Genomic DNA, 14,880 nt, shown 5'->3' with positions numbered 1-14,880 from the left:
CTATGTTTTATGAAGCAAAGAGGAAAAAGTATGAATGCACAACAAGTATTACATCACCGATGCCTTTGTTTTTAATGTATACATGAATAAACTTACTTAATGTATACATGAATAAACCACTTCCAACACAGTACATATCTAGCCATAGAGCTAGAGACAAACTGAAATTCTTTTAAAAAGCTATTGGCTTACTGATTTCTATCCAATTTATCAGAGAAGTTCGCTTTTCTTAGCAAAATACTCAAGAAAAAGGTCACTGTCACACAATAAATATGACCTATCTCAATAAAATTAAAAGTCACCTGACAAATCACAATAAAATACTTTACCTATTGATTCACACTGCATATTTTCACAAATTAGAAATAATGTTTAAAAAGGAATTTAACTATTTATTCAAAAATAAACTATTACCTGATTGAAGACCAAAAAACAGCTCCTCATCCTGGAGTAATTCCTGCACACAGTCCAGTCTTGTGTTAATTGTTTCAGCATCGACTAGTGGCTCCAGGATATTTGACCTAAGTCTTCGACTTCCACCTGGAGTTTTAGTATAATTTAGGACACCAAAAAGCGTATGACCATTCCTTTCAAAACAAAATACATGTAAAAAATACACTCACAAAAATAAAAATGATTTATAAATGCCAAATGACATTTTCAGGTGAAAGTATCCTACAAATTTGAAGCTTGTTTTCGGGATGTTTAGCACCTCCCTCTTTACCATGTATATTAACTACAGTAGTTTAGGAAGTCAGATGTAATTTAATATAATGTTAGCCCTCATTATTTCAGTTTCCAAAGCACAGAAGTACATTTGTATAGATTAACTTCAATATTTTCCTCATTTTCTGTAGTAGTATTCTGTTAACATGTGCTGCAGTATATGTAAGTATTGTTCACACTTTTCCTCTCAGTGGAACTATTTGAATTAAAAACTAACCTTGCTATAGGAGAAAAATAAAATCTGAGATCACATACTAAACACTCGATTTTCATTAAAATACATTTATGAAAATTATTTAAAATATTGAGAAGTGCAAGAGAGAAATAAGCCTTGATTATTTTTTTGAAGAACTTAAACTGGCTTAAAGTCAATGCAGGCGCCAAATCACATGCTTACGATTTATAAAAATTATTCTAAAGCTCATGGTTTTACATGCTAAACATCCCAAATTTTCACATGGGTTGATTTTTAAAATAAACAGTCTTAAATAGTTACATCTAATACATATCTGAACAAGTTTAAAAATCTGAAACCTTCAAAACCATTGCTTGAGAGATGGCCAATGAAAAGACTAGGGCCATATAAACACATTAAATGTTAAGCACAGAACTTAAATAGGAAGGAATGTGATATGAGTAGACAAAGCAACAGCAGCATAAAGAAGAAAGACAGTGCTTCTAAAATTTCATGGAATAAAAGAACAAATGGATAGTCAATAGAATTAAAAGGGGCCAAATTGAAAGCCATTTTTCATTAAGGACATATTTACCAGAAGATGCAACTCTGGACAAGAATTTAAATGTTTGAAGGGGAACTCTACATTTGGGATAGTATCCACATTGCCTACCTTTAAGCCACTAATACTGAGGGCTCATTTCCCTTTACAGTAAAAGGAGAGAGACAAGCTCCTCCAGAAGGAATACTGGAAGAGGAAGCTCATTTAGATGTTTCTGGTATGTGCCTATACTAATAACTTTTACCTGTTAATATCTGATACAAAGATACCTGACTTCATGCTTCAGGGATAAGATCTACGTAATGAAGATAGCTGCCCACGATTCAAACTTGCCCCTTTGTCAGCAGAATGTCTGCAGTGATAGATGCTAAAGAGAAGGTGACAGCTATTTACTGTTGCTCAGTTCCTCCTATGGCCTCCTTTCTCTCAAACCATCTGTGGAATTAGGAGCAGCTTTCAGAGAAATATTGCTTTGAGGGTACCACTCTTAGAGCAACTGGCTCCTACAATTACACATGAAGCTATGGAGCAGAAAAAGGAAGAAATATGGGAGAGGCGACAGATGAACAGAAATAAACTACTGTCACCTCCCACCTCTGCAGACCTGGCAGTGCACTCTGCTATGTTGTCGCTGCCCTCCCCCCGCAAAAAATAAGGAGAGAAAAAGAGGAGAAAAAAAAGCAGTGGAGGAGGTTAAGGAAGACGCATCCTCTCCAAGTGAAAAGCTGTTATAGAATGGTACTGGGAGAAAGAGGAAATCCCCAGACTCCTCTTTTTAATATGAGAGTGATGACCAACTTTTCAAGTTTGGATTCCCAAACTTGAAAGCCAGCATCATGTAATTTCAAGTCTTTCTCTTTCTGATCAGAAGCATAGAAGTACGGAGAAGGGAAGCCTTGCAGCTTCTTCTGCCTAGAAGGACAATAACTCCTATTGAAGGAAGTGCTCCAACCGTTGTTCTCATTGTGGAGAACTACCATGCAACCAAGTGCAACATTGCACATGACCATCATTATAGAAATTACTTTGGCAAAAGTTACTTCTTGCAGAAATGTTCTTTCTTTCATGCTGCTACAATCTGTGAAATTTGGCATCAACATCACTTACGAGTTTGAAAGAAATACAAACATAGATGTAAAAACTGTGTATCTATTGTATATTTAGTATGTATCAACTCTTTCCTCAATTCACTTGTAAGATTTTCTATGCTCTAAGTTTTGCACTGAACTGTAATGCATTTCTCTCTCCAAATTAAAAAAAAAAAAAGGTTTGAATGAGATTTTAGTTCTGTCATACAGAAATAAATATAATGGGCCGCTTTTTGACATACATATCAAGAAACTTGGTGAAACATAAATTTATAAAAATGTTAAAAATGTTATTTGTACAACTTAACTATTCTTACCGAGAATCTCTGTTATTAGTTACTAGTTCAAGATTTTGAGCTGATGATGAATCTATCATCGCTGTTTTCTCACTCCCCTGGAAACGCACCTTGAGTGATTTTGGAGCATACACTGAATTTTGAATAAATTCAACATACTTTAGCAAAGCTGCAACAGCTGCGAGGCAGTAGTACCTGGGAAAGTAACAACTGTTAATGAATGTTGAACATTTCTATTTAAGTAGCACAAAACAAGCAATACATTTCAGAAATTACATTCACACTTTTGCTTGACAACTACTGGAATTGACAGCACTGAACAAACAGTATGTTCAGGACTAAAATTAAAAAAAAATTAAGTATATACTTACCCAGGTATAGTGCACACATGCATGTAAATCAAATATTCATGGATATATGAGCCCCCGTACACCTTACACCCTGTACTATTTAATTGGTATTGTGTACATACATATTTAGTGGTTATACATGAATTGAAGTAAAGATCCAGGACGCTAAACATCATTATTTAAAATTGCTGGTACAAGGAATCCAGGTGCTCAGGTCAGAAAGAAAGGAAATTGTAGATGTTATTATCTTTAAGGAAAGAATGAAAAGGGGAAAGTGGAAAGTTATGAAATCTCAAGAACATGTCACAGGCTTTTTATTTAAGTTGCTGGATGCATTAGAAACACTGGAGAGCAAAATAAAAAGCCAACTCTGTTCAGACCTTCTAGTTTTAAAGTAACAAGCCACAAGCTAGTGTACTAAATATGGAAAAAGCCATTAAAAACTTCTGGACACAGAATGATTTTTCCTTATTTAAACATACTTTGATTGAACTTCCATGAAAATGGTGCTGAATTCAGATGCACACAACTGTTCTATGTATTCCAACCCCTTTGTTTCATTGAAGTATTTTCTCTGGACTGTTGTAAAAGTCACATTCTGTGAAAGGTGGGAGAAAAAGCAAATAGTTTAAAATGTTATTGAGAATTTTTTCATCAAACAGGCTTATTTTTCTAGGGATATATATTTCCAAGAAAATCTATCAACTGATTCAGCAATCTGTCTTGTAGAAATACTTATTCTAGCATATTAGCACAAGACAAGTCATCAGAGTCCTGCCATGCCTGCTTACACACTTCCTGTGCAAACCACACTATAGTTATGGATCTTTGTTGCTCTCTGGTAGTTAGTACAGATGAAAAAAGGTTTATAGTACTGTTCTGAGTAAATTAACTTGGACTTTTCCTTTGTTATTTCTTTCTCCTCTCAAGGAAAAAAATCATCTCCAAAATCCAAAATTTTAAATTTAATCCTAGATTCAGTTAAAATTAATGACTTTTAGGGGAAGAGTTGTTTTCTAGCATAGATGTTAACATTGGAACTGTAGTTTCTGCTTTCCAAGGTTTAAGACCAAGGAATCATTATCAAGCTGTTAATGGTAAATAGAGAATAAAGATATACAGGTTAATGTAACTGCATTTGTGTGATGTGTGAGTGATTTTTGCAAGAAAAAGCAGGGAGAGGTCAGGAAGTAGAACTAGTGAAGAAGCTATCAACAGTGGAGACACAGAAGCAAGTCAAGGGGGAATGTAATACTGTCTTTCAAAAGTTCTGAGGCTTTAATACTCATAAATTACATATACTTAATTTGGCTCATCCTTTTTCATCCTGCGAGTGCTCTTTTTCCTACTCTGTGACACATTAGTCCCAAGTATTTTTTAGGTTGAGAGAACAAAAAAGGAGCAAAGGAAAAAAAAAATTTTTTTTTTAATCTTTGAATCTTTCCTAGGTTCAGTATTGTTCAAACTACTTCCATGCTGCAAAATCAAAACCTTCTGCTTTAATCAGAAAACAGTTTATCTCTGTAATTGTCAGGATTTGTTCTAAAGATTTAAGAGCTGCATTTGGATTATCCTTTACCATGGTAAAAATAGGCCTGAAAACCATAGGAAATACACAAAACCTGACTGCATTTAAAGTTTTAGAAGTTGTAGAATACTCTCAAATGAACAATTGCATTACAGTGATCAACAAAAGCTCTAAAACAGGGAATAAAATTTTACAGCTTACCTTGAAATGTTCTGTTATCAGACTGAACAATTTTGTTGTGTTCCCTGCATCACAAGCAGTATTTGACATTATTATTTCTAGTGGTGTTAAAATCTTGAGTTTAGTGATAACCTGAATAAAAAACATGCCAAATCATTCAGTAAAAAAACATATACACATCAAGTACTTTTTTACACTAAAATACCAGCAATAAAAAAATTACAGAATGCTTGTATTTTTAAATCACAGTCCCAATATTGTAAACAAAGACCAAACCTTCTGCTACCTTCCATATTAATGAACTATATATATATATATATAAAAAATAAATTTTGTTGGAGTTATCTTTTCCCTGTTATTTAAACAAAAAAATATGCCAGTCTTTCAAAGCGAGGGATAAATATCCAAAATTATATTCCATGGCCATTATGGGAAAAGGACCTTATTTTCTCAACAGATGAGGTAGAGAGAGGGGAAAACAGGGAGGGGGGAGAGAGAGGGGGGGGGGGAGTTTGAGTGGCTAAAATAGTGAATCAACAAATCAGTTTGGGAAACATAAATTTCATGGGACAATCACAGAATCACAGAATGGTCGATGTTGGAAGGGACCTCTGGAGATCATCTAGTCCAAACCCTGCTCAAGCAGGGTCCTCTAGAGCATGATGCCCAGGATCGTGTCCAGACGGCTTTTGAGTATCTCCAGGGAAGGAGACTCCACAACCTCTCTGGGCAACCTGTTCCAGTGCTCAGTCACCCTCACAGTAAAGAATTTTTTTCTTGTGTTTGGACGGAACTTCCTGTGTTTCAATTTGTGCCCGTTGCCTCTCGTCCTATTGCTGGGCACCACTGAAAATGGTACAATTCTTAACCCTGAGACTAGAACAGGGGAGACTCCAGACTATAAACACCTGTACTGCTTACTAAAAATAAAGCCTTTTACTCTTAGTAGTAATGTGATCTTTATCAAAACAACTTTAAAAATCAGTAACCAGTTTTCAGAAAAATAAGGTCAAGTTTCCTTACAGAATTCTAGTCTTATCATTCCTTTGATTACACGGGACAATATTTTTCATTATTATTCTAGGCATAAGCAAATTGCAGTCTTCAATCAGTGATTTTCAGTTTTTCAGTTTCAGCCTTTTAAGTCAATTGTTACTTAAGCTGCCACATTATCATCTGAATGCCCACATCTTTCTCATGCATTCCCTTTTTCGATTTGCACATCTCATTTCATATTATAGTATTGTGTGTGATGGGAGTAATTTGTGTAGCTGCCAGGTTCAGTATGAGTATATGTGTGCTCAGACCAAGATAAGCTTTAAAATCACTAATGGTGACAAAAGTGCCTTTATATAACACATTTATTTCAGTAGATTTGATTGTTGTTTATATTATAAGTCATATCTACTTATTCCACTAAATAAATTTAGTTTTTATCCCTTTGAAGATTGCAATGACAGTACAATTACAAGCCACATTATTTTCTGACATGTAACTACAACAAAGCTGTTAAGTAAGCCATTTTATTACTGCTGATGTTGCATACGCCAGGAAGATTACTCTCCAAGTTATTTATAGAGTATGCAGTACTGTTAGGAAGAACATTTAGCTGTAAACTAAGTGAATTTAATTTGGAAGTCACTGAGAAGGAACATTGATGCAACCACACAAACCAATCTTACAGTAACCTTAAAAAAGTAACTGTATTTATGTTGTTATGCTCTCAGAATTGTTTTACCCAATAAAAAATACTTGCAAGTTGTATTACCATTTATTCCCCAGCTCTTTTCAAAACAAGGCATCCAACTCTCACATAGTTCAAACACACTATTCTTTACTGAAAGGTTTTTTTTTGCAAAACACTCTTTCCTCTTAACTCTTTAAAATCTGACACACAGTATAGAAAATAGTAGCCTTTTAAACATTTTCACTATTACACATTTTCTGTAACTCATTACTTTCTCTTTTGAGAAATTTCTTCTAAGAACTAAAAGTTTAATTTCCAATTACTCATAAGCTTTTTTAGAAAACAAAACTAGAGTAATCAGCCTGTGAAGTATACAGCAATTTATGCATGCAAAAATACCTTGGCATAAGTTGTATTGTCTGCAAATTGTGATAATATCACCTCAGGATTTTTTAAGTCAATGCTGGCCATTCCTACTTCACCTCTGGCAAGTCCTCTCCCTTCTACTACAGCTACAATAACTGATGCAATGGTATGAGAAGAGACTGCAGATGAGGATGTAGCTGTAAAACAGTTGCATAATTCAGTTAAGATACAGTTCTTTATATTCACAGAATCATACTTTAACATTCCATTTGAAACAGGCGTTTATATCCTCATACCCACAGAAAACCATATCAAAGTTCCCAAACTTAGTTTAAAATTTCAAAATCCAGGTTGTTAAACTCCTTATTTACTGTACCATATAGGCAACAAGAGACACTTTCAAAAGTATAACACTGTACTCTTACATTAAAATAAGGATTGAATGCCTTCATCTAAGATGATCAGAATTAATTATATTTCTGTAACAGGTACAAATACACTTTGTGAGCCACTGTTTCTGTACTAAATAAAAAAGATTAATAGGTATGGCCATTATTAAGCATTTGTCATTTTAAATTCAAAATGGACCATAGCTATTACTCCCAGTTAAAATCAGATGTATTAATTATAGAGAGATACTGTAATTTAAAATTCCATTAGAAGTGCAACTCTGATCAAGATGGTTTAGTTTTCGCCAAGTTAGGGAAACAAATTTCTTATGTTTCATCTGATTTTATGCTAAAATCATAAAAAGATTCTGAAATATATATATACGACATACTTAACACCAAATCTTCTGAATTTCAGTTTGGTGATGACTTCCTCTCTCTCTCTTTTTTTTTTTTATTTCTAATATCTTAAAATAAGTTTGGCTTAAAATTCTCCAGATATCATTACAAACTCAGCTAATCTCATCTTCTCCCTCAAATATCCGGTTATCTCTCCAAGACACCCCTTATAAAGATTAAGTATCATACAGCTCCTTAACATTTAATGCCTTCCATTTTGAACACCCTAAACCTCATTTTCTTACATAGCTTTATCTAAATGGGGAAAAAAAAAAGAGACTATCAACTCCACTGCTCTGGCAGTTTGCCCAGTATTACATAGCAAATCAGCTTCAGGACTGGACTACAGCCCTCCTGATGTTCATACCTAAACTGAACTCTATAGAGCAGTGATGCCTGATCAAATGTCATTTAGATCCAAATAGCTACTTGGGGGGGGGGGGGGACAACTCAAAATAATCCTGGAATTAGAGTCATGACAAAATTTTATGCACATTACGGTGCTCTAATAAGCAGTGGCTGAATTGGCGGATTGAGGGTAGTGAGGTAATTAGGTCGTCAACTACTGTTGCTTGTAGGATAGTTGATGGGGGCTAAATTATGATGCTATCCTTCATCTCACTCCTCCCACGCCACCTCACACAGCACTGAATTTTAAATAGTACTGCTTTAAAAAGCTACATCTCCGTATCTCCTAGCATTATAATTTCTACGCTTGTAACTTGAGCAGTGAGCCAGCAAGGATAGTTTCAGAGATGAAATATCATCTGCAATCAGAACTGGAGGATAAAGAAGTTGGACAAAATGACCTGACTCATCCAGGTTCCCTCCTGTCTTCCCGATGGGTATCTGCCATCGCAGAACTGTGCAACAATACGTCCTAGGAAATAGTATGCAATTCCCCACATATAACATTATGCTCCATTATTTGAGAAGCACTGTTGTAAGTTACAGCACTTCCTACACGAGACATTTAACTAAAATGAAAAACAGGGGTGATGCACTTTTTCTTTGGTGTACTGAGTTTAAGAAATACGACTTTTGGGTGATTATTTCCTTTAATCTAAAAAAGGCAAACAAAAAATGTATACATGGCTTCTTTTATTGTCTCTGATTACTTTTGTTCCATTTTCTGGTGCTGCAGTCTTCCAAATTCTATTGGAGAAATTGCTAATGATTTTTTTGCTGAGAAATCTGCGACCAAAGGCTTTGAGACTATGCTACTCAAATGAGAAAATAGGTGCTGTGAAAATAACAAGGTAGCCATACATATTCATATGTGAGTTTCTATTAAGATCAAATGCAGGAAACAATCATCTCTTCATTTCACTGAAGTAGGTAATAAAAAACAGAAAGAATATTTTGCATACTAAAGTGTAACTTGCTGAGCAATACTGAAATAATTATGACATTATGAAAAGCAGTTGTTACATATGCTTTGGCATAACTTCTCAGACAAGCCAAGAAAAGTGTTAGTGATCTGAATCACCTTTAACTTTCAGATGGAAGCCAAATGAAAACCTTATAATAGCAGAGTTGAACAGATTCTTGACTTAAAAATCCTTCTGGAATTCACATAAATGTTCAGAAATGACTCCATTATTAAATGATTTTTAAATCTTAAGTATTCAAAATGAGACAAGAAAAATACTGGCACATAAAGAAAGACATGCTGTATTTACACTTTTAAGAACATCTGAATAGCATATTGGATTTTGACTGCATAGACATATTTATTGGTATAGTAAGCAATTTGGAACAAAAAAAATAATTATGGGCAAACCCCAGAACTCTCAAAGAGTCTGTATGTTTTAGTTTATTTGCTAGAAAAAATGTCTTCCTGCTTCTTTTGTGGCACCAGTTAATGTCCGTATCAATCTTTCCATCAAACATGGTGATATCTTCATCTATCTCTTCTCTCTTACCAAACTCACTAACAAAGTAGCCAGCACTTGATTATTTTTCCCCTTCTACCTTACTATCATCCTTTTATCTATTTATCACAGATGCTAGACCAATTGCTTAAAAATAGAGAACTTGCTCTCTGAAAGCAACAGAATCTAAGAGTATTCTCAGAACAGAATGATCCTGCTGAAAAGATACAATACACTAAACCTGTCATTTTCCTCTGAGTATACTCAATTTGTACCCTGAGAATCAAAACTAATCCTACCAAGAATCTCAAAGAGCAAGATCAGAGCCAGAGCTGAGAGTTTACCTAACACCTGAAGATTAAAAGTTGCTTGGTTTGAGCAACTGGTTACCACACAAAAGTTAACAAGAAAATGAAAGATCTTTGATGCTGCCTGCAGCAGAGTTTGAATCTTTTTATTCTACCTATATTCTGCACACTGTAAGATGCCAACAATAGCATACACTTAAGTTTCATCTGAGGCCTGCAGAAAAAATAATTGTTATTCTGCATGTTCTACTCAGGACACTCCATGGTTTCCTCCATGATCAGCACCTGACCACACTAGTACTCTTCTTTTAACATCAGCTAAAAGTAGTTGTAGGTGCAGATAATAATGAATATTTTAAATTAAGCATAGTAATTACACCACAAATGTTATTTGGAAGATAGTTATTTTTTCAGTTTGTGCCACACACTAAATACAAAAAAACCCCAAACAAACAACAAAAAAAAAACAGTGATCAACCAATATTTTTCCAAATGTGATGCCCTGGATATGTTCTCTTCAACAAAACAGAACAATGAAAGATTGACCAAAGAACATCTGGAGTACTGTGTCCAGTTCTGGGCTCACCAGTACGAGAGACATGGCGCTACTGGAGCAAGTGCAGCGAAGGGCTACAAAGATGATTAGGGGACTGGAGCATCTCTCTTATGAGGAAAGGCTGAGAGAGCTGGGCCTGTTTAGCTTGGAGAAGAGAAGGCTGAGGGGGGATCTTATCAATGTGTACAAGTATCTGAAGGGAGGGTGTCAAGAGGATGGGGCCAGACTCTTTTCAGTGGTGCCCAGCGACAGGACGTGAGGAAACGGGCACAAATTGAAACACAGGAAGGTCCATCTGAACATGAGGAAAAACTTCTTCACTGTGAGGATGACTGAGCACTGGAACAGGTTGCCCAGAGAGGCTGTGGAGTCTCCTTCCTTGGAGATGTTCAAAAGCCGTCTGGACACAGTCCTGGGCAACGTGCTCTAGAGGACCCTGCTTGAGCAGGGTTTGGACTAGATGATCTCCAGAGGTCCCTTCCAACCTCAATCATTCTGTGATTCTGTGTTTTTAAAGCAATTTATTCATAACTTACTTGGTTTAGAGAATCACCATAAATAGCCTGCGAGGTCACAAAAGGCTGAACTGACACAGGTAAGTCAGACTGTGAAAGGACTTTGAGTCCCATTACTCCTGCACTACCAGACCATATACACCACGATACAGCCATCGTTACCCTGTAATATAACTTTGTCCATAAGAAGCACTGCAAAATGTCCACCCATGAAATATTGTGTAAATATTCTTCTAGAGAGCTACTGTTCTACATCTTCAAAAGAAAGAAAGAAAAAAAAGCTGTCCTATTAGTTCTCCTGTATGCCTGTCAGTTACCTTCAACAACTTAAAAAGTGCTTCTCTTCAAGGACTGCAACATAAAATGCATAAAACTTACGTCAAGAACCTTGAAAATTACATCATGATATCTGATGTACAACGCATTACAGGCCTAAAAAGAAACTCTGATAAGTTAAGAAATATGGTGACTATCCATAATTTGGACCCTTTTGTTTAGTCGCAATGGAAACTGTATGTCCGCAAATTAATTCAACACTGAACAATTTGAAGAAAAAAAATACAAATTCTAACCACATCAATAATTTCTGTAAGAACCCAAAATAACTGAAATTGTAATGTCAAGATGTATTTATTCAGTATCTAAAATGGTATTTCTCCCTAAAGTGTGTATCTTTCATATTTCATAACAATAAACATTATGCTTTGTGTTTTGAAAACACTTCAATATCTCACTATATCATGTTTAAAAATACAGTACAGTTAGGAAAATAATGTTAGAAATATAAATAAGACGATTTCCTGTAAGAATATCAATTTTACCTGAATACCCCATAAGAGGGGTATGGCTTCTGCAAACAGATCTAGTAGAAGAGAGGGGCGTTTTTCCTATACATGTGCTATTCAAGCCCCGTGCAGAAGAACTTGTGAAGTTCACCGTGCTAGCATTTTCTGCACAAGAACTTTTGTCTCCAAAATAGGATTCTGAGGAAAACAAACAAACAATGCTCAGTTTTTGAGAACAGATACATTAAATTGTATAATTTAATCGCAAAAAAGGCACCTGTTTTTATTTAGAAAGCAATACATGAAAACATACCTTAAAAACTTTACTTTTCTTATTAAAAGATAAAATCTCCAAGTACTAAACTTTAATATCATTCTGTAAAAGCTCTCTAAAGTAGCACAAGCATAAAATGAAGTAAAAATTCTCCTATTTTGAAAACCAGCCTGTATTGATAGGCCATTCTCCATAATGACATTACTTGCAGTGGTCATGAAAACCCTCGTTTAGGTTGTCATACTGAAATAATATGATAGAAGTCAGTTTAAAATGCATAATTTCATATTCTAATAAATTCTACAGCCATGAAAGAATGCTGTAGACTCTGTCTTGCATTTCTCCATCTGTTTTAAAATCCATATCTGAAACTGCACAATGTGTTTACAAAAATTTCAAAGTTTGGAAAGTTCACAGTAAGAATTTTTTCTTAAAATGCTGGGCACTGTTTTTATAAAAAGACAATAAAAGAAAACAAGAGCCATGCTCAAAAGCTCCTCCACTGAGAATGATCTTCTGAATTCATGGAGTTTAACTCGCAGATATGATACAGTAATTTGAGACGTTTGTTATATGTAATTTCTCTTACAGCTGCATCTTAAGACTGACCTACATTTTAAAATTCTGCAAAATTTATTTTTCTCAGATTGTTCTTTAGTTTCAACATATTGTTAAAGGTATTTTATTTATTTTCTGTTCTCTTGATAAAACCAGCCTCTCAATCTTATTTGGATAACTGCTTTTTAAAGGCAATATGAATTAAAATACATAAAACATAAATGGGGGTTTTGCACTTAAAATTTACAAGATTCCTGGTATGAAAAGACATGCAAAGCTAAATGTTTCTATTCTTTTTATTAAAAATTTATCTACATGACAGTACTTTTGTACTCTTCTTAGATGACTTGTAAATTATATGGCACTTTATCATGGTTGGTACAAAAATATTTATAATAACACATAAAAAAAATCTTACAAAACATTAACTGAGGTATCTCTGAAAAAACAGTATTAGTTCAGTCTTTATGTATTTAAGTGTAGATCAGCATCAAAAACACTGAGTAGAAGTATTTTTTTAAAGTATCATTCACTCAGATTTTGGCAGAAGTTAGGATAACCTAACCTCTGACTGAACAAGAATTTACAAGGAAAGAAGGGAATATGGTCAGTCAAACACCAATGCCAAAAACTAGTAAGTGCCCATGGTGAACTCCAAGTAGTTACTGCAGACTTTGCTACTACCTTAGTATGTACAGAATCCTGCATAAAATGTGGGAAACTGTAATTTTAAAGACCAGATGAACACAGCCATCTATAAATACTTGTTTAATGTTGATTTGTTTAGGATTAATGACTGATCATGTACCTGTTATCCAAAAACATATATTCCCAATCTATGCATAATGGGGATGTTTATACTTCAGAATCCATTTTAGCAAGCAATAATATCGTTCTTTTTATAGTAGTTCCATTGAGAAAATACAATTTGAACCATTTTCTCCTGCCAGCAAAGATGAAGACTATGCTAGTAGGATCAAATCAGACTGGTTAATGCATGTGCCTCCAGTATACAGGAGCTGTTAAGGAGATTCTGTCCCCAGGAGGGAAGCAGCAGACTGGTGTAAAAGAGGCTTTATATAAAGGAAGGAAAGTACCAGTGTTATTGTAAGAATGCTGTGATGCTATAACACATATCAAGGATAACAGCACTTAAAACAATTTTAAGTCAAGTCCAGGCTGAAAAAAAAAGCCTACAGGACTTTAGTAAAGCAAAGATTTTGCTGCAAAGCAAACCAGTTTATAGGCCCAGCAGGGAACTAGGTACCACTATATAAAATAAAGAGTTTAGGTAACGAAAGCAATGAAGGTATATTCAGAAGGGTTTGAGGAACACCTGCATTCTTCTGACAGACTGAAGGAAAAACAAGAGGTTGGCTAAGAGACGCTGCTGCCACCTTCTCAGTACAGGCAGTGCACACACAAGGGCTTTCAGCCCGACCCCACGAAAAAGGGCAGATGGAGGGAAAGGGGACACAACGGAGAGGATGGGGATGGCAACGCCTCTGCCCACCTCCTCGTCCCGGGAGCGGCGGCTTCATCCCGCCACTGCGAGCGACCTGGCCGGGAGCGAAGCCTCCCTTGCGGGCGCCACCCAGCCTCACCCCATCGCTGGAAAAGGCGCCAGCGCTGTCTGCAGTGCTGCGCGGGGTCTGCAGCAGCCCGAGGGTATAGCGGGGCGGCTGCTCCACGCGCACGCCCAGCCCCGGCGTGGAAGAGCAGCGGCCCGTATAGGAGTCGGAGGCGGCCGAGATGTCCGCCGGCCCGACTGCCTTCGCCTTGTTGCTTCCGCTCGACATCGCCACCTCGCCCGCAAGCACCGACCGAGGCTCACGAGCGGCGAAACCACACCCCTCACCACAACCTCCCAAAATGGCGGCAGGCGCGGCGCGGCCCAGCCGCGCACGCGCGCCTGGCGTGATGCCCTGCCCCGATGCCCTGCCCCGCCCCTGGCTTCGGGGCGCGGCGCCGACATGGCATCTCCTCCCCGCGCGGCTCGGCCTTGGCGCGCAGCAGCGCCTCAGGGGGCTTCCGGCCTCCTCCCCCGGAGCGAGTACGGAAAAGCGAAGACCCCGAACTCGAACACGCTCCCTGCCCTCCGGGCAGGAGAAACTAAGCAGTCTCCTGCAGCCTGTGCTTGCTTGAGACTGAGGGACAGGGAAGTGATTTAGCACACGCTTGGGCTGTGCCTGGTAGCGAACACCAACTCTGGTGTTAGTTAGGGCTTTTCCAATATAATCATGGCCACTAAACATTTGAACCAT

The 14,880-nt window shown here is 36.7% G+C and overlaps 1 protein-coding gene across 1 annotated transcript in view; it reads right to left on the bottom strand.

The window, feature by feature from the left end:
- The window catches only part of MSH4 (mutS homolog 4), a 31,218-nt gene extending 16,803 nt beyond the window's left edge, over positions 1–14,415 (bottom strand). The window contains exons 1-7 of the mRNA XM_067300517.1: positions 14,130–14,415; positions 11,821–11,982; positions 6,992–7,155; positions 4,927–5,037; positions 3,680–3,795; positions 2,869–3,042; positions 415–587 (exon numbers count right to left, since the gene is read on the bottom strand). Of these exons, the coding sequence (XP_067156618.1) occupies positions 415–587; positions 2,869–3,042; positions 3,680–3,795; positions 4,927–5,037; positions 6,992–7,155; positions 11,821–11,982; positions 14,130–14,415 (1,186 nt within the window). The remainder of the gene's footprint in view (positions 1–414; positions 588–2,868; positions 3,043–3,679; positions 3,796–4,926; positions 5,038–6,991; positions 7,156–11,820; positions 11,983–14,129) is intronic.
- Between the last annotated feature and the right edge of the window lie 465 nt (positions 14,416–14,880).

This window comes from Apteryx mantelli, chromosome 8, assembly GCF_036417845.1.
Source record: "Apteryx mantelli isolate bAptMan1 chromosome 8, bAptMan1.hap1, whole genome shotgun sequence".
Lineage (NCBI taxonomy): Eukaryota > Metazoa > Chordata > Aves > Apterygiformes > Apterygidae > Apteryx > Apteryx mantelli.
This window is presented reverse-complemented; position numbering and strand designations above follow the sequence as displayed.